This window comes from Plectrocnemia conspersa, unplaced genomic scaffold (assembly GCF_051122295.1).
Source record: "Plectrocnemia conspersa isolate PC_06_02 unplaced genomic scaffold, ASM5112229v1 ptg000006l, whole genome shotgun sequence".
Classification (NCBI taxonomy): Eukaryota; Metazoa; Arthropoda; class Insecta; order Trichoptera; family Polycentropodidae; genus Plectrocnemia; species Plectrocnemia conspersa.
Window position 1 is genome coordinate 17,584,164 of NW_028277170.1, and position 22,414 is coordinate 17,606,577.

Here is a 22,414-nt window from a genome sequence, read left to right on the forward strand (position 1 = left end):
TATAAATATTTTAGATTTATATTTTATTTTGATCGCAAATAAATGCACATAGTTCACTGAATACCATTACTCTATAAGTTGAATAACGAAAGTGAAAAGCATTGACATTTTACTCTACCCTTTTATATTTTCGCTACAAAGAAAGTTATTTTTGTGTCAAAGGCTCACTTGCGGTAAAAACCATCAAAGTGTAAAATAAGTAGATGCAATCGGGTACATAATAGTTCGAACTTCACTACGGATCGTTGAAGCGAAATGATTCAATAACGGCTGATAAAAAATATGTTAATAATATAAATAGTCTACTTTATAAAATAAACGTGAATGAGAAAAGAAATAAATATTTTACTAATAAATAACATATCGTTATAAATAGTATATGAAATTCTTAGATTAACGCATTTTTTCCATGGATCATAAAATCTCATTAGTACTATAAATACCAAAACGATGGAGCAATAGTTCGAATTTTCGTTTATTTATTAACGGAGAATATGACATATTTTTTTTATTACAAAAAAATAATAATTCAGCTTTACAATAAATAAATATCGTTTTTTTTATTAATGGAAAAATATGATTCTCTGTTCTATATTAATGGAAAAATTCTCTGTTCTATATTAACGGAAATTATGATTATATTTTTTTAAAAACCAAATTAATAACTATTTCGGCTTACAATAGATTATTAAATAATAATTTTATCACTAATTAATGGTTCCACGTCAAAAGCTCTATGTAACTTTAGTTCTAGTTCACTAATGCTTCACATGAAATTTGGTCAAACATCCACAAACAAAATGTTTATTTTTGATAGAGCATAATATTTGATAAATTGCTGAAACGAGGGGAGGCAGAAATTTTTATATTGTTTTTTTATAGATTACTAAATATAGATATGCCAATCAAATAAAAATCGATCGCAAAGTATAAAGTTTATCATGGAAGTTTCTTTCATGAATTCTTAAAAAAAACATGTATGTTGCTAAAACATAATACGATTTTTTATTTTCTTAACTAGGTATTTCTTAATAATTTAATAATTAAAAAATATATGGTGGTTATTTATTGTTTCGGCTATATACACTCTAATTGATGAATAACTGAAAATTTGTATTTCTGTTACAAAGCAATGCATACAAATAAAAAAATAAATACAGCATATTCCAGCGTATTAATAAATTAATAAATAAGGATTTTTATTAGTAAATAATTCTCATTTCTTTATTAATAGAGATTTAGATTATATGTTTTTCAAAGCAAAGTAAATTACTATTTAATAAAGAATTTTATCAGTAATTAATTAATCACTTAATAACAATTTCAGCTTTACAATTAATAAATAAATAAGATTTTTTTAATCAGATATTATTGAATAACACTAAGAATTCTTAATACTTAATTAATAGGGAATATTATATAATTATATAAAATAATTTACTACTAATGAAGCTTTGTGTTTCAATTTATTTTAATAAATATTAAATCGGCTTTGATACTGACATTACTTATGTTTTCCATGAAATTTTAGGACAAAATCCTTATGGACTAATATTATTTACACAAAAATATGCATGTAAAATTTTGAAGTTTTCTACTGCATATTTACTTTTTCGTATTTAAAATACGATATATACATTAAATGAGTATTTTAAAAAGATATTAGAGGAAGATGATTGTATGAGCCAATGTATATGTTTTGAGAACGATTCTCTTTTAATTTCCAGCATTAGCTTACTTTACTGCGTATAGTAATTTATTTTTAGAGCCTCACTCCTTACAAAAATTGTGCAAAATATACACATACCGCAGTAATCTCAGAGGACGCTCAGAAGTTAAGCTAAAATTGAGAAGTCTGAACAGGTCCCTGTGGAAATCTCACTGCGATGACGCGATTCGAAATTTAACACGTTTCAGTCCAATACCACTCGAAAATAATAATAATAATAATAATAATAAGCTAGGGATTTGTATACATTTATATCACATTTAAGTGGTGGAATGGTTTTTGACATTCACTTTATCGTTTTTATATTTTATAAGAGTCTTAAAACTATTTCCAAATCGGCTATTGTTTCAATAAAAATAACAATTGATATGTTAATCTACCATCAAAAGTAGTGTTACTCTAAAAAAATGGCATATAGGGAATTCTCATTTTTTTGATAAAAATTAAATTTAACATTTTAAAATGTCTTACAACCGCTGCATTTTTTTATAATGTTGCATAAAAAGGTAGATCCGTGCCAGATGAATGCTTTCTTAGTAGCTTTTAATAGAGGTTATAAATATTTGAATAACAAGAAAATCTTATCTTTGATTTAGTAATCTAAGAATTACAATAATATTCAGATTAGAAGAAAAAGCTCTGCGTGGGAATCGGCAGATTGAAAAAAATTATAGGGACTTTCTATAGAGTTACGTCATAAAATTTGCCTTTCGGTGTTTTTTCAATAATCCAAAAATAATATTTATTTTGAATGAAAAAAAAAATTAAATCAGCAACAGCTGTTATTGACAATTTTCTCAATGAGCGTAAAATTCTTTCGTAACTCTGTAATTAATCGAAGTAGATTGATCGTTTCTGATCCTTTGATTATTCGCGTCCATTATAACATTCTTCTCTATAACGATCATTCAGCTCTCTGTTTATCAATAATGTAAAGATACCTACAATAATATATGTATTATTATAATCACATACTATATAATATTTATATTTATTGTATTAAAAAAACAAGAAAATTAAGAATTAAAATTAGAATTCAAATTTTTCGGGAAATAAAAAACACTGAAAAACCAGAATGCCGAATTGAAATGAACATTTTCGAAACAACTGATTCACTATCTATTTATAACGAATATCATTTATTTATAAGCATATAAGAAAACCACCTGCAACATCATTACACATGTTTGTCAGTCGCCATACATCTCCAGATATATCATATGATTTCAATAACTGATAGAAGCGGTTTATGTATATGTATATAACAAAACATAACTGCTAGAATCATATAAAATGGACTTTGCAATCTAGGCTGAATATACATAAGTTAATTAAATACCACTGGACATATTTCGAGAGTTTGATTATTAATTTACGTATACAATGGAATAATCAGTTACACATACAATGGAACAAAATATTTCGAAGCAGAGTAACACAGTTATACTAAAAAAGCATAAATATTAAATTATGAAATATTTGGTTTAGTTACTATAGCACTAAGAAATTAATTTGAAAAAAATATTATTCAAAACATTTTATGCAGAAGATTTTCTTTTATGCATCCAACAATTTACAAAGACCACGCCGCACAACTATCTACTTATAACCGTGGTAATATCGCCGTCATGCAGCAACTCGAAAACTTTTTCCAGTGCCACTTCAAACAATACTCCAGTCGACGTACCTCTAAGAACACTTTAAACCACTTATTAAATGCAATAAAAGCGGAGCTGTTCATTAATAAAATTGCGCTAGATGCTCTATTTTTATTTTTAGATAGCTTGAGTCTTATATATTTTTATTGGATCAAATCTGATTTTGATGAAATATGAAAAAAATATATTATATACCAATGCACATTTTTGGCCAAATATAAATGGGTACAAATTACATTTTTTTATATTTAACAACGCTCACAAATTTAAACGAGTTGAACACAAATTTTAAAACTATTTTCTATATCAGTTGTCAATATATCTGATAAACTTATATACTGATGGCGCAATGGTTAATTAAGAAAAGGACAAATTAATAGAAGACAAACGTATCACCTGAACCATTGAATCGTATATCAAAAAATTGTCGTACAAATTATCACTTAAGTTGTAAATTTAATTTAGTCAAGGTCTATCACTAATTCCAAATATTCCTTGAAAGTAAGAATGCTGATAATGAAAAGCAAGGTTGCTAGATCAAAATAAAATATTAAAAAGATTTTATTTGATTGAATTAAGTCTTTATGGAATTTCAGAGATCAAAAATATGCTTACAGATTTGATCGCTCATTTGAATGAGTTAATACAACTTATCACTGCAATGTTTCAAACCATATGTTACTATTATTTAATTGTGAAAAATATGCACCTTTAATTTTAATTTCAATACAAGAATTAGAAAATAGGTTTCACGATTTTGAGAGCACATGTTCGACTCTATTTTCAGTCGATATAAACACAATACCTGCAAATTTTCAAATGGATGGCAAATATTTGCAGTAAGATATTTAACTGAAAGAGAAATTGTATCGTGTTTCCTTACTGGACCTTCACAATACATATCTTCCGAGGGAAAAATATCCCTCGCTTTACAATCACGCCTTATTCATGTTATCACTCTTAGGAAGTACCTACATTTGTGAGCTACATTTTCAAAGATAAATCACATGAAAAACATATTTAAAACAAATATTTGTAACGAGCACCGTAAAAACTCACGAAAGATTGAAATTACTTCAATGGAACTGGATAATAATAAACAGGGACAAATATCTCAATAGTGTAATATTTTTTTTATGTTCAATTTTATTCTAATCCATTTTACTAACAACAGTTATTAAATGTAATATATGTTTATTAATTTCTAAAAATAAAAGGATCACTTATATAATGTAATGATATAATTTAAATAAGCGCATTTTTAACATTTCTTCTAATTAACGATAACGATGATAGCATATCTAAATTTTAATATTGTGTATGTGCCACTTAAAATAACCATTAAACTATGACAGAAATTGTATTTGTTTATATAAAAGATGCTCAGAAATATCATTTAAAGCTGGCTAGAATTATTTAAGAGGGATCAAGCTTTTAATGCTGACAAAACTGTATTTTCACGCGAAGGACTACTAACTCAAACGTACGTGGCAAAGTCGGGGTTTTTAAAGTTGATATGGATATTATGACTCTCATGCTTTGCAGTAATGCTTCTAGAGATAAAATAATTAAACCACATAAATAAAAAATCTGGCTCCTTGTACTGAAAGTATACAAATAACTTACCGGTTCATTGGTAAGCTAATAAGAAAGCTTGAGTATGCTATATTAAAATATTTATTTAATAGACGTTTTATTTTATAGATAGAATGTTAATTAAAGAGAAAAAAGCAATTTTTTAAATTTATTGCAATTAATGATATGTTGCTATAAAGCAGAAATTGTCAAACTAATCCATCGCGAGCTAGAAATAGATTTTCTGTTTTAAAACTATTTAAAATTTCAAAGTACAGTAGACTCCCCAATAACACGCAAATTGGGAACATGTTATTTGGGTGCCGGCTACTTTATGTGTGAGCGAGCTAAAGGGAGAACATCTCATCACATGCGCCTGATTTGTACGTATGTACTGCAAAAAAAGTATGAGTATTTTCTAGTCCCCCAACTACACGCACCCAAATAGCACGTTCCCAATTTACCGTGTTATTGCGGGTATGCACCAAACATCAAGTTGAGGAGTTTCGAGATATGAACGTATGGGGGTGCTTCTATTGCTTCGCATTCCACTGTGACGCTATGTAGTTATAATTTCAAAAACAGAAAAGAAAAGAAAAGACTAGCTGATTACGAATATCGTGAGTTTAAATTATTTTTTAGTCGAATTATGTCTACGCAATAATAACATACTACACTATACGTCGACATAATATTTATTAAAGTTAAAAAGTCTAAAACTAATTTCACGAAAATAAAATAACGACAATGAGCAGTTTGCTCATTTAATAATAAATTAAATTTACCGATGTGAATGATTATGCAGATTTATCTCAATCTATCGTGCTTTCTGTAAAAACGGTAGCTAGAAATGTTGAGCACATTGTGAGTGACATCAATAGTCAATTTAATAGTAATAATAACATTATTTTGCTTCATCCAATGCCTCCCAAGCTTTTCAATTCTAAACGCCTTTGTCAAATCCCGGTTTTATAAGGCACACATTATAACGGCTACGCGAAATAAGTGTTTTTTTATGGCTAAAGTTTAGGTACATGTACATAATAATATTTATACAATGGAGATAGTTTACGCTTTGTGATGAATTGAACTCACCTTATGCTTCTAGTGATGGAGCCGGAATGATGTATCCTTATGAATTCGTTGCTGGTGGTTGCTATGTGGAAGTAGGATTGTTTTTCGTTGACGAAAAACGTGTCTGGCACCCATATGTTCTTGATGAATTCTGACCCAACGGACAATGTCTCGACCCCTGGCCGTTTCTTATACGCCAGCCGTGGGTCGGTCCAAAATTGCCGAAAGTAAAAATCCAGGGTAAAGTCCTACAGAGCAAAGTCATATTAGTACACGCATCAAAGATATTGATATATTATATAAATATATTCGATAATAAACACATAAGGAAAGCTACGCACATCGAAACTATATCTCAGTTGAGTTAATTAATTTAAAACAACAACGACAGCTTAATTTAATTAATGAAAAACCGACGATCCTTGTTATACAAAAGGATTGAATCATAAACTATTATAATCAGCAAAGTTGAGCGAATCATTTATTTTAAATTCAAAATTTTTAAAATACAAAATTTTGATCATGCTATTTTTTTTAATAAAAAAACTATATTTGTATTATCCTTAATATAGATCATAATGCTATTTTTGTTAAGAATATTTTAATGATGATAATGATTATGATTGTATTATTAATAAAATTATCGCTATTACTTACCGAATATATAAGTACGAGTATATAATAAACAGAATATATTGCTTTGTGAATAATGTGTTGCCGTAATATATCGTATATATTTATTTAATTAATAATATATATATATATATATATATATATATATATATATATATTTATATACAATATAAAGCAACAATACTAAAACACATTTTGCACAAAATTACTAAGAAATTGAAATACTAATTTATGAGCACCTTGTGATTTTTTAAACATGTAGTATCATATTAATTATAAAGTATAATATAAGCATAAAGATAAACTAATTAAAATAATGCATCGATCTATTCATACCAGCGAGTTTATATTAGATAATATTTTCTCTCATTTTTATATAATATTTGCCACCCAGTATTCGTGCGCATCGTTTTGAAAATTTAATTAAGCGCTGTGTCGCAGAGCCGACGAACAAAATGATTTGACACATTCGTACATATATAAAATTGTATAGTGAAGGGACAGAAATTAGCTTCGCGATCCACACATTTATCAAACTCTAGTATCAGAATCTTGTATTGTTTGTGAAATTTATATTGAGGCAGACAAACGAATGTGCATGTATAATATTCTAATAACATGTTTATCTTAAATGTAAAAAATATATAAAGACTTAAAGATTTATTTTTAGCCGTAGGCTGAATTGATATTTATTTTTTAAAGCCGGGTTTCGTCGCAGTGACGAACCTGCCATTATGATGAATTCGCGACTAATCATCGCTTTAATAATTTTTATATTTATTTCATAAAACATTTTAAATAACAAGAGAAGCTCAATTAAATAAAAACGTTCTTGTATATATGTATAGATATTAATACAGACGTGTTTATGTGCTTAGAAGATTAAACAACTTTTAAGAAAGGTAACATCTAAAACTTGTACAGATTTTTTTAATTTAAATTTTACTATTATGACACAAGTTATGCTGCACACCTAAAATAGATGAGCATCATTCCACATAACATTTTACAGTTCATTAAAAATCTGGATGGCTCACGGAGGAGGTGCGTTCACAAGCCCGAGACGTGCAAGAATAAGGGACTCTTTAAGGCCCTCGCAGCTTTAAGAGTAGTGCAGTGAAATGTATCCCAATGCTCTATAAAAAAGACATTCTATTATTTAATAATAATTAAAAATCTGTACTAGAAACAAACAGCCAATGTTAAAGTTGAGAATAAATTAAAAATGTTCAAATTTGCTATTCAACATTTACTCCGAATTAATATTTCAAGTAGCAAATACGGTCTATACAAGTACAAATCTCATAGTAAAATTTTCTTTAAATTATCTTCAACTAACCAATGGAGGATATTCGAGGACGCTACGAGCTAATGTATGCATATTCGATGTTTTATCGCAAACTTTGGCGATGTGCATAAAAAAATCTAAATCCATTTAGTTCTAGCTGTCGTCGTCGTTCAGCGTATATTATTATTATAGTATAATATTATTATACAAAATTTTGTTCGTGTTAAGTTATCGAAATGATTTGAAACACTAGCGTCACGTTTCTACAACTTTCATAATTTAAAAACATAAAAATTTGTAACCACGAAACGTGCTAAAATATCGTTCCAATTTAAGTTACAAAATAGCATTTTTCAAAAAGTTTTCAATAATTTGCTAGGAAACAATGCAATTGCAAAGTTAAGAGTAGGTCGAAAGTTTGGTCGTTATGAGCGTAGATTTTTTTCAGCAATTTCATGAAATTATCCATTCGTCATGCAGCAGTACAGGGTGACTCAGAAACGGGGCACGGCCGCTCGCGTGTGTCGTGACCGGCAAAAACCAAACGACAAGGACTCCCGTGCCCGACTTATGACCGGATAGCGTGAAAAGTCGTGCAATTAATTTGAACTATTTACGTACAGTATGTATGATATATGTGAAGTGGCGCATGAAACGCTCCATCGGGAAAGGAAATTGTAAAAATTTCATTAAATAAACTGAATTGCGACGACAACAATGGAGAGGCAAAAAAAGAGCCACATTATACGCGTATAAAAGAGTTAATGTTCTGGTACACTCTGTACGATACGGTCATGGTGGGTGTATCACAAACTCTAAATCTCGTGCTCAATGTAACTATAATTTTTATTATGCACGAACATCGTTTTATTACTTTTGAATGTATTTATGTGACAATTAGGGCAATCAAATTGTTATTAAATTATGTTAAATTTATGCTGGTTAAGTGAAAATTACCATTAACTAATACCCTCGTTCGTGCACATTTGCACGTTCTTGCATAAGTGGACTGGTTTAAATCGGGAACTGATAATATGTTGATCCGAAGAATTGATTGATCAGCTGTGGTAAATGCTTGACTTGCGGATCATAGAAACAATATTTGTCTGGAGAATATTCAAGATTATTTTTCTAGTCAAAAAAACAAGTTGTTGTTGTTTTTTCTTCCTCTCTCGCTCAATACATAATTGAGCTTCCTAAATTACGTCGCAGCTCGGCGTTTAGCTGCAAAGTTCTTGTCGTAAAATTTCGCGAAATTTCGCTAGATATTTCAAGTTTTACGACAACGCTTCCGCCATCAACGCGAATAGTGAATTTCGCGTTCGAAAAGGGCGCAGTCGTTAAAGGGCACTTAATAAAAATTTTCATTACGCCTCACCACCAAAAGATCTACAGAGATCAACTTTTACGTTTTACCCCCCAGAAGAAGCGACCAATTGAGATCGGCTTTTAAAGAAAAACACGTGCAATTTTAATGTGATACATTCTTATGGAAATGTCCTGACAGATATAAACTGTAAAATTGAGTTTCATAGACATTTTAGAACAGCATATTAGCGCCAGTTAAATTATATTTAACTAGTAGAAATATATATCTACTAGTGAAAATGTATTTGGATGTACAAAGTCTATTTCTATTTATAAAATCATATGCAGCTTTAAAATCGATAAATAATTAATAATAGTTTTTTTCAGTATCTGATAGTCATAAACGCAATGCGTTACAACGGGGTAGATCTATAGTACTAACTGTGTAAGGCAATCAGACACAATCAGTGACATCTACATACATCATTAATGGTTAATTATAATGTGTAATATAATTAATTTCAATTTTTATAAAGTAAAATTTGAGTTCATATTTATAAATAAAAATTCGAACCCACGGCCTCTGGGTTACCAATCTGAGACTTTTCGGACTACGCTATTTCGACCTTGTACTTAGTTGATAACGGTTATGGTTATATAAGTTTAATTTATTATAATTATTGTGTTGCCCTACTTGTTTTTAATTTTATTTGTATTTATCCACTGAAATGTATTAGCACCAAAGCTAAAAATTATCAAACAAAATGATATATTATTTTACAAAATATCAAAATATAGAATATTTAAATAACAAGGCGATACAACGTTTGCGAATTGCGAGGCTAATCATGTTGGCTGGTTTATAACAAAAGATTAAATTAGTGTATGATCGATTTTTTCTTAAGCTCTGTATTTCACACGAGACGAACGATCGGTCAAACCTGTCAAATTTGCACCTCGTCGATTGAAGCAGCTTACTTTTGAAAGTGTCAAAGGAGGTGGGCTGCTGTAGAGGGCGCCCTATCCCTAGTTGGGGTTCGCGATTTAGTTGGCTCGACGCCAGAGACGCATTGCGACGCCAACCGTGAGCGTAGTTTGGCCCCTTTTAGCCCCTTTTTTTAGCCATCGCCGTACGATTATTCCGACCACCTCTATATCTGAGCACATCGCCGTCCTGGTACCCTTGAAACAAACTATTCGTTTAAATCTAGATTTATGACATGAATGAATTTTCCATAAACTACAGAATATTCATTCGGTCGAATATTATTAGCATAGTGTCTGTGTTTCGATTATTCTGCTGGGAAAATACTGATGCGATTAAATTATAAACGGAAGCAAAAACAAATAATAAATAAAATATTTAAAAATATAATATTTATAAGAAAAGACAAAAGATTATTCAAAATGTTCACGTGACGTGGTTCAGTAACAGAAACGTGTGTTTGAAAGGAAATAACATCTGTTTCAAACTATACCATTGCATAAGAGACACTTTCCACTTATTTTTCTGGTATAGATAACGAACCGTAGAGTCATTTTATATATTTGCCTGGAACAACCGAAAACATTCGCTGTGTGTTCGGAGAAGATGGCACTAATGATCGACTGACAAAGAAGTTTATAAAATTTCGATTAACAGATTTTTCATTCGTTGATTAACAACATTATTGACACTGATATACGTTACATTAACAAAGAGATTGCATTGAAGTCAACTGTGGTGAGGCATATGCATAGTATGGGAATTGTTTTGCAGTACGACATTTGGAGTCCATCGCCAGTTTGATGGACTGTGTTTCAACATTATGTGCAAGACAAAATAAAATAAAACACGGGTTATTCACGACAAGTCTAGTTAACAACACGATATAAAAAAGTAGGATAAAGATAAAGTGATATTATCAACTATAAGTTAATCAAATTTAATCAATCGATTCTATCGGATCTTTAATGTAATAATAAGTAAAATCAGTAAACGCGTATCAATAACATAAAAATTAAATTTATATTTAGAATCATTAAAAATAAAAGCGATACAAAATATGATAAAAACGACAAATATTAATCTTTTTGTCTTCTACAATAATTTATTTATTTTTAACACTTTACAGTCGATTTACGCGGCGATATTCGTATGATTCTGATACTGTTGACAGCGAAAAATGTCGATATATCGTCACATGATTTGATACCAGTTTCTCAGGTATCATATTAATAACCGGTGGTATGCAAGATATTAAAAAAAGGACTCGACATACAATAACACAATGTTTTTCAACCATTTTGTGATAATACATGTATTGAACATTTTTTACCGGCTTTTAAAGATCATATTACTGAATCTTCTAACGAAGATGAAGAAGACATCAATGATCATAGTGATTCTGAATAAGTTTTTGTATTTTGTACCAGAAGTCAGCGAGTCATGCGTTTATCAGTCTTCAAAATAAGTTATCTCTGGTGCGACATTGGATTGGTCAAAATATGACTCTCCAGGAAGTTCGAAAATTTTTGAAAATGTGCCAGTTCATTGTTGATGATTTGTTCCAGACAATATCAGAGTGAAAATAAAGATATCCTAGAGTACCGAATCTTAAAAAATAGTTATCTTTACTATTAGTTATGGCAATAGTTGCAAAAAAATTACCATTTATGAATACTGGAATACCAATCCTAGAATTTAAAATCATCACATAAACATAAATTAAAATTTTCATTAGTGATAGCATATATAATATGTTATAAATAATATTAAAATAAGTGTTTATTAGTGTATATCTCTATTGGAAGTGAGTGTGTGTTTTTCATTGTATTTGTTAGTAGTTAAATAAAACCTGATTGTCGGTACATTGTGCAAACATCAAACAAAATGGCAAAATTTCAATTGGGCGCCATGCGAATATTACCGCGTATATTGACCGTGAAGTGTTAAAAAATATTTAAATACATTTTTATTTTATTGATACGTGATTTACAGTTTTATAGTAAGTGATTTCACTATTACGAATAAATAATATGTGGTATATATTTATAGAAAAATATCTGCATGTGTATGTAAATACTGCCTTGAAATGATTGTTTTTAATCAAGTTTTGAGCTTCTGAAATTTTAGATATTTTAGTTAATATAATATTAGTAACATATTCGGCTTAAGCGATAAATAAATAAGCTTCAGAAAAAACGCAGTTTAACGCGTGTTTTTCTTATATGAATATGAAATGACAAAACGCACATATTCATACACAAGGTATTCAATGTGTCTTATTGGACCACTTCTTGCAATGCAAAACTATGCCGTTAGTTGAGGCACATATTTTGATCAATTGTATTGCTTTTTGATAGAGATATAATAAAGCTAATCGGACATATAATATTCTCTAAGCTTAAAATATAACATATAAATCAGTATATGATATAAAGGTGAAAAACATAATAATTTCTGCACCAAATTTCAGAATGCGTACATGTGCAATAATTTAATATAGAAAGGAAAAGCAAAGATTATTGCACCCGATCGAAAGGTTTCGAGTGAAATGAAAAATATCGCGAATGCTTTGGGAGAAATTCCCCGCAGCCGCAAACGCTTTTCGCCTCTTGGGCGGAAAAATGGGAATTTTCCGCCGCTGGAAAAATGAACATATGAGAAAATGTTATGTCGCATACTTGAAAAGATTTTCCCAACGGCATACCGCGGCAGATGGCAGCCACTATCCGCGAATCTACTCGGGCGCGCACAAAAGGAAAGTATAACGCAAAAGTGCTCCGAGAAACTTGCGTGGTCACATCTGGTCTTTGTGTATGTGTTTATGTTTACCTGTATATGTGTACACGTACGTATGTATGTATCATCCAGGATATGCGTCTGGCATTGATAAATTACTCCAAACCTGGGAGTGACTTGGCAAAACACGTTGGATGTGAGTTTTGAGCAAATACGATTTGCATAATTCGCGTGTCATTTGCTTCTGTAGATTGAAGAAATATCGCGAAATTCACACGTACATTTAAAATATATGTTATTTTTTATGGTATATTTTAAAAATTAAAATAGTAGTAAGGCTAGTAAAAAATTAAAAGGAATTTAACAGGGCTCAGTCGCAAGTGTGTTTCTTTTATTCGAAATTATCGCCTGCTTGATTATGTTTATAAAAAATGTGATAAACTCATAGTTAATTTTAGGCACTAAAAAGGAATGTTCATGATTAAGATATTAATGATTAAAAATCTCTCATGAATTATTAGTTGGTTTAGATTGTATTTTGGTCCTTTCACGAACATTGTAAATATTTATAATGGCGCATCATAATAAAAATTGTTTATAAAAACAGCACATTAGTGATGTATTAATGCAAGAGTCTAATGACCACGACATATTAAATAAAAAAATAAAGACATACTCAACATGTAATATGTGATGTATGTCTTTATTTTTTGATTTCAAACCACAATGCAAGATTATTTATAACTGCCTAATAGATGGCATGTTTATATCAACACGTTTTTTTGTTTAGGCTACCTACCTAGCTGTCCAGCTATCGTCGTCGTACGGCGATTATTAATATTATATTAATACCATTCAAAATAATTTAAAGCAAATTTTTATGCTTTTATTAGATAAAGTTAATATATGAATTATATATGTATTTTACGCAATTTTAGAGTGAAAATTGGATGTAAATATATTATGTGATTGCACATATACTTTTATGTATTGTATATCCGATTAACATGCATAGCCAATTTAACCTATTATGCAATTAAAATTCATGGAATTCATTGTTTATAATTTAATACGTGTACACATTGTAATTTATTCATACTTGATTATGCTGTAATTAAGAGTAGATAAAATGCATTATTTCAAATTAACCTCTCACACAATTTGTTAATTCATACTTACAATTAATATGATAATTTATTAATTATAGGCACAACATCCTATAATAAATAAATAATAAAATTACTACTAGCAAAATAAAATAAGCGTTTTTTACTACAGCAACATGCATGCACTATGTCTCAGTCGAATTGAGCTCCTTGTTTCGCAATAGTTTTGTCAATATATACGAAAAAAATCCTTCCACGATATCTTAGTGGCGGACGTGTGAAGTAATAACGGGTGATTAAACCATAAATATACACTATACATATATTAAATTTTATATGTAATTTATTGTTCGACATGATTCAAGAGCCTCGTCTTTCAAAGCCGTGCTTTTTTTGATAGAATATAAGTAGATGTAGTTAGATGAAGTGCGTCCTTTAAGAAGGTCTTCTACACACACTGAAAGGAGAGAGATAGAAAAACGGCGCTCCTGAAGCTTATCGAAAGTCATCCGCTTTCACAAGTCAATGACATAGAAAGAGAAACATGTATGCATATTATATATTTAATAAATTCATACATATATATATTAATAATAAAATACATAAATAATAACAATAAGAAATCGAGCTATTTTTTTTATATATTATAAAAAAATATTTTTTATTTTTTTATTCATTCAACTTTAAAAATAGCACGATTTTTTTAAAAATAATTAATTGTCTTATTTTTCACTTTGGCGACATTTTGTATACGTCTGTGTGTATATTTTCAACGATGACAGGCGGGCAATGGGTCACGTCATACTGTGACCTTCGTTTGACCTTACATCTATTTTTTGAGACCTTCTTCATTCTGAAAGACCTTGATTTGGTTTCCACTCGGGGTCGTTCACCTGGTTCCCCTTAGCGGCACATCCAGTCACAAATTAATAATTTTAACTTCGACTACAAATATGTATATAATTTAATTTTTGAACACCGATCCTAATAAGTTGTTCCATTAAAACACAAAGAATACAAACAAAAATTACACTATGCGACGTCACATATGTATACTATATCTTACTGCTGTGACATTTCGGTAGTGATAGCCCTGCCATGATCACGAATTCTAAGAAACTGTGAACATAGCAGATCTATCATTGACGAAATATCAAACAGTAAGTCTCAAACGCGATGTAATCCAACTTTTAAAAAATATATATTTGCGAACCTCTAAATATATATATACATAAAATATTATATTACTACTATTTTTTGGTTTATAAACTAAAATATTTAGATTGCGCTTAGATTGCTTATATAAACTCCGCACAGGTATCATTATTTAAAGAGCAAAACTAGAGATTCCAACTTAAATATTTACAAATATTTGGTCTTTTTCTACTATTTTGAAATAGTGATTTCTATTATTTTAACATATGTTAAAATCTGATTTCAAGATTCTGATTCTAATTTGAATAAAATACATCTTGTACAAAAATTCTGCCAGTGCAAATAATTCAAATCTATTTTTAATAAATAGATAATTTCCAAATAATATTTTTTAAACATGTTCAATAATTAGATAAATGCGTAGTTATTTTTTCAATGAATGTAAAAATTATGATAAATTAGTTCATTCACTTGAAAAATGAATGTGATTTATTTTAATTAGTATATTGTATTGCACGACAGTTACTTATACCTAAAAGACCTATGTTCGAATTAAGGTGCGGTTTTTAATAAATTTGTATGTTCGCTTAAAAACGGTAAAGACACTAATATTTTATAATTTATGTCTTGTTTGAGAGATTATGATATAATCATGCAGATCAAATGATAGATTTGGATTTTCTAGATTTTTTTAATCTCACGGATATAATTCATATTTCTAGAATTAGACAAATCTAGTACAACTAAGGTATTTTCAGTAGCTGGAACAATCAAGACAAAATTAAGAAGCAATTAAAAACACGAAAAATTTAAAATTATTAATAATTATCTCGTTTTCTCAGCTAAGAGTATCAATTTGCCTTACTTTCATTTTTATAATAGCACGATAGTCTCTAACATATAGCGTTAAAATAAATGTGTTTTTTTTATGATTTTTTAATATATTTTTTATACTGTATTAGCACAGTATTTTAACATTTTTATCTTGTATGAGAGGCAAGAAAAATAAGATATCGTGATAAATAATTAAAATGATTAGCATCATATATTTATAGTAGGCTGTAATAATAATTTTTAATTTATAAAATAAATTGTTTTCTCACAGATTAATAATTGGTTAAAATGCAACAGAATAATTGGAATCTCTAGCACTGACATAATTCCAATATAAATATGTTAAAACATAATATATTGATTTAATCCATTATTATTTTCATTTATGTGTTGTGAAAGACCGCGAGTGTACAACCAGTAACCAAGGGTCACTTGGTACTCAACATCGACATGTCCAGCACATGACAACATTTATAATAAAAAAAAAATATAAATAATAATAATAATAATAATAATTCAAGACCGATTCAGTGTTCCAAGTCAATTTGAAACTGAATGTACAGCAAATACAAATACGATTAATATACATACATCCACATCAAAACTACTCAAGCGAAATATATATATATATATATATATATATATATATATATATATATATATATATATATATATATATATATATATATATATATATATATATATATATATATATATATATATATATATATATATATATATATATATATATATATATATATATATATATATATATATATATATTTGTGTGTGGCACACATATATTTTGCTTATTGAACATAAATAAGTTGGATTTTGATAGATTTAACGCTCGTAAAAAGTAAAATAAATATATAAATATAAATAATATATAAAACAATAGGTAAACACATATTTTATGGCCAGCTTTGAGCGTTGCATTCCGTTTGTATTAAAGATTAGAAATGCAATGCCATAGCATTTTAAGTACTCTTTTAAGGCCAAGGAGGATTGGCCATGCACACAGCCTTGTATTCAGGACTGCGACGAGGAACGCAGCAAGGTTCCTTTTATTTTGTTCTTCGACAGCATCTGCATTCCTGAAAAGCCCTTCGATCTTATATAACACATATAATATCTAAGAGAAGGCTCAGTGACAATTCAGCTATCAACACAAAGTTGTTAGAGGCACTATCTGTAAGAACAATAATGATATCTGAGTGTATTGATAGATGAGATGTCGCATTGATTTGTCAATTTTTGACAGCCAACAATCACGCCGAGAACGACAATGAGAAATTAACAAATTAAAAAACATGTATCAAACAACATAAAAAAAACACAAGACGCAAACTTGCTTTCGTATTTTAAACAAGTTCTGTTTTATCTCATTTGTTGGTAGATGATTTAAGAAATCAATATAGAGATGGTTGGGTAAAAAAAAATTCAGCGTATGAAAAAAATGAAGTTGAAGATGAGTATTCAGAATGAGTACCATAAGCACTTCGGACACGGAGCTGATCGAGAGCACATACATGGTGACGCCGACTTCCACCGGAGGACCTGAAAAGCACAATCGTCTCTTTGTACATCTCGTTACAGTTCATGGAATTCAGCCTGTATAACGCGATTTGAATGAAAACCAAATCAAAGTGTCGTGACAGTGACGTTGCCCATCGCCTGCTTAGATACAGCCTGAAAAATTCATATATATATATATATATATATATATATATATATATATATATATATATATATATATATATATATATATATATATATATGTGTGTGTATATTCAATATATATTTTTGGACTCTGGTCGTACAGCTGGTAGAAAAAAGTTGCAACACAAACATAACAGAAAAAACGTAAAAAACATATAATATATACATGATATGGGCCTTTTTAAAATATAGTGGATGGTTTTTTTATTTACTATTTTACAACTAAACATCTGCGAATTATCTGTAATTTACAGAGCATTGTGTCGAACCAAGACGCTTTCGATATCTGTAGCATACGTATTATATTTATTTGTACATATATTTTTAATACATCATAATGCATACTAGTTACTGACAAATTATGCTTAATCACATTCTCCGCAAGAAGATCTAAACATCTACCATGCTATAAATAAATAAAGCAGTTTATTTTTCATGATGGACTCTGATTCAATGCGCAGCTTCCTAAAAGTCCATACAAAAAATATCGTAATATTACAACTACTTATTATAAACTGCTCTCTGTAAACATGGTAAAAGATCTATAAAAAGCGAAGAATGCAAACAAGCGTAGTCGACATAATATTCTAACTAGCATGCGCAATGACTTTGCAACCACTTAATTTATGCTCGTATACAAAATTGTCACAAAAACGTTTCATATTCGAAAAAAATAATCATACTTTAGACTGTTTTATTTTTCTAATAGATGTGTATATTTTTATATATATATACACATGTTATAATATTTAATAGAATATAAACTAGTATCCTTATGTTTTAAGGTAGGTAAAAGCTTTTAAACAATTAGCTTTATTTAAATTAAAATACTTTTATAAATATATCAATAAATAAATGTTTGATTATATTTTTTTACATATTTATAACACTTATTATTTTATCATTTGATATCGTAAATTTTTATTTCTATATAATATTATAATCATACTGAAATATTCCTATTTTTTTAAGAATATTTAAAATACATTTGTATGTAAATTGATTTTAAGACATACCTATACGGAATTATAAGTGTCAGCTTTTTAAATTTCAAAAAAATTCTTTGTATAAAGCTTTATTATGCTAATACCACATCTCGATAATTAGTTATAAAATATTCTAGATTTACTCTGGGTGCTATGAAAATGATATATTTGAGGATCGTAAAAACACGAATGAAACATATTGAGTTCTGTAAGATTATTTAAGTGAATGCAACGTTTTTTTGCGCATCAATGCATACCTTTCGGCATGTAATGATGGCGTATGATACTTTGCCTAAGCGTATAACACGCCATCATCATCTCGATTAATAAATAATACATACATATGTATATGTATATGTACAAATACATACAATATATTTATGTATAAATATATATATATATATATATATATATATATATATATATATATATATATATATATATATATATATATATATATATATATATATATATATATATATATATATATATATATATATATATTATTATTATTAAATAAGATGTATTATTTTTGCGGTAAAAATTTGTGTGACGAGTGCCGAAGTTTCAAAAGACGTGCTGCATAAATCTGATACGGTTACAACTAAAAAGGCAAGCGTTTGCTTTGAAAAGTCGACACTCAGAATGCATTCCGTAAAGTATATTTGAATCACATATGCACATATATGTATGCATATATACATACATATGTATATGCATTACGTTACGATCGAGCGAGTTGTAGTCACGCTACCATATCCAGCAGGCACATGCAAGCACTATGCTCTTTAATAATCGAGGGTGAAAGGTCGTGACTGTGCTCTGTCTCGCCCCCTCGCAGCTTTACACATTTGTGGTTAAAGGGGCCGGCCAAAGCGAACGAGCTTTTGCAAGGAGCTTTTCGAAACTCTCGATCGTTTGCTTTCGCGGCCGCAAGTGCGAGCGACGGATCGTCAGTTGAAAGGAAAGGGAAAGTGCCCGTGTGACGTCACTGGAATTGTACGCCTGTCTCGTGCATACACAAATATTATTTTTAATGTTTGTATATAAAACAGAGGCGTGACCATGCCGACAATATGCTAGCCGAAACGTAGGTCGTACGTAAGTAAAATTCTTTATATGTACGTATATCTTTCTTTCACAACCAATAAGTATGTCTTATAACAAATATTTACATATATAAGTTATTATCAATCATGTATAAAAATATACTGGAAAATATGGTTTTGTTAACATTGCCCTTAAAATCATCTTAATAATAGATAAAAAGAACATAGTCACATAGAAAATATAACTAAAATTCTAGAATTTTAGTCTTCATCTAGAATCTAGACTAAGACACATAAAAGCAAATCTTATAGAATATGCTGAAAGATATATAAGTAAGATATGTAAAATCTACCACGATAAAAAAATACTGGAATATTTTAAAATATTATTCTTAAAATACCTTATTTATAATTAAAAAAAGTGGTATAAATCCTTATATAATTTAAAAATAATTCCATAGAATAAGGTGAGAAACATATTTCAATATATAATATATTAAAAATAATTTTGTTTTAGTGACTATCGATCAAGAAAAAATATACTGGAAAACTTGTTATTATTATTATTATTATTTTTAAATGCAACTTTCTGTATATAAAATACAAAATAGTTCTTTAATAGTTGAATAATGGTTTCGTTAAAAAACGTATAAAACAAGTTTAAACATTGCTTAATTATTCTGGATTAATATATATTAAGCAAGGCATAACCTAACCTAGTTAATCAGAATTGGGGTATTTGATTTACATTGTAATAAATTAGATTTGGCATATATTATGATTAAAAAATATTTTTAACAGCTTAGAGTTTGTTTTCTTTAAATGATGGTATTTAAAAACAGCATAAAATTAAGTTATATATGCAAATACAAAAGATACGTGTAAGCATATAATTCTGGGGTCTAAAACAATGACACTTAAATGGTTGACAACCCATAGCTGTAACGAATGAAAAATACATTTGGTAAATATGCCAATGTTTTTTCTCGAGCTATTCGGCAATTTGTAAAGATATTTTTGTCGATGGCGTAAAAGCGCAAATTCGTTTAACGTTTCCATATTATCAAATAAAAATAAACGGACACTTTCCTCTTTCGACTTATATGTAATACTTTACACTGCTATATCGTATTTTTGTACCTTTCATGTTAAAAATACATATAAAATATTTTTAGGTTAATAATAAATTTACTCGCAACAATTCAATAATTTATATAATATGTCATACTAATAATATAATAATAGTAATAAAAATATATAGTAATTTAATACCGATTCTACTATATTTGAAATTATTTTTATAAAGAAATGCACATACATTCATAATTATGTATATATACATAACATATATTATTATAAGTGATTTATTAAAGTGTATTTTTATCAATATTTATGAATGCACGTGAATTTTTATACTTACATACGAATGAATCGTGATTTGGTTAATATATTATATATATATATATATATATATAAATGAGTTATAAAAATAAACAAACGGTTACATAATATATAACATCACACTTGTATACAAAAAATTTAGAATATTTTTCAACGTACGTAAACTCGAAATTAGGCGAATCCGTAAAAGTGAAGATTTTTAAAATGCCAGATTACTATTTTTTTGGTGAGGTGTGGGAGTGTGATACACAAATTTATATATTATTGATAAATATACATTTAAACATGTGTATGTGTATATTATCTATACGCGCGTGCTCATGTGTATAATATACATACCCACATGCTCACGCGCGCATTGTAAATAAAAAGCGATAGGTACAGTTAGACGTGATATTATGAGGGGGCGGGGAGTGATTTAATATTTTTATTTTTATTTTTTTATTTTTTATATTTTTTGCAGTACCATTTTGACTTCAGACAGGGAGCTGATGGACAGCACGTACATGGTGACTCCAACTTCCACTGGCGGACCTGAAATTTGACATCAAATCTTATGCACACTGCCCCTGGCCCCTGAGACTCATGCCTTTCCAACCACTTTAACTCCATTAAACTCCATATCGAAGAGTAAACGTTTTTATATATATATTTAATAAATATTGCCAACACTACAATAATTTTATGAGTACATACTAAATTAAAATATAATACATAATATCAAAATATATTAAAATCTACCACCATTTTATGTTATATTTTAAATATGTGTATATATGAGTATGTATATATAAATATGTGGTAAAAATAAAAAATAAAATGTTAATTATTATACCTGCTTTTTGTAATTTGTACCTAAGGTTATCCTTAAAATATAAATATCTTGGTTAATTAATATAGAATTTTACTTTTTTAATTTATAAATTTAAAAAATATTTAAATGTAAATTTAAAAATATAGAAACACTTTCTTCACAATTTTCAGACTGATTAGATATTATATTCACAGTTATAGATAAAAATCACACATGCTTATCTATTTAAAAATGGGTTTGATGCTCTTTTTTGTATTTACTTCATCAAACCAGATTTTTTAGCATCTGTTCTATTACAATACAGATCACTTTTTTTGAGATTGCAAATTCGAAACATCGTTCTAAGCAACTATATTTT

The 22,414-nt window shown here is 28.5% G+C and overlaps 1 protein-coding gene across 3 annotated transcripts in view; it reads right to left on the reverse strand.

Annotated features, from left to right (window-relative positions):
- The window catches only part of Rdl (Resistant to dieldrin), a 181,114-nt gene that overhangs the window by 45,563 nt on the left and 113,137 nt on the right, over positions 1-22,414 (reverse strand). For all 3 annotated transcript variants that reach the window (XM_088187698.1, XM_088187696.1, XM_088187697.1), the window contains exons 3-4: positions 21,709-21,776; positions 6,058-6,284 (exon numbers count right to left, since the gene is read on the reverse strand). In XM_088187698.1, coding sequence (XP_088043824.1) covers positions 6,058-6,284; positions 21,709-21,776 — 295 coding nt within the window. The remainder of the gene's footprint in view (positions 1-6,057; positions 6,285-21,708; positions 21,777-22,414) is intronic.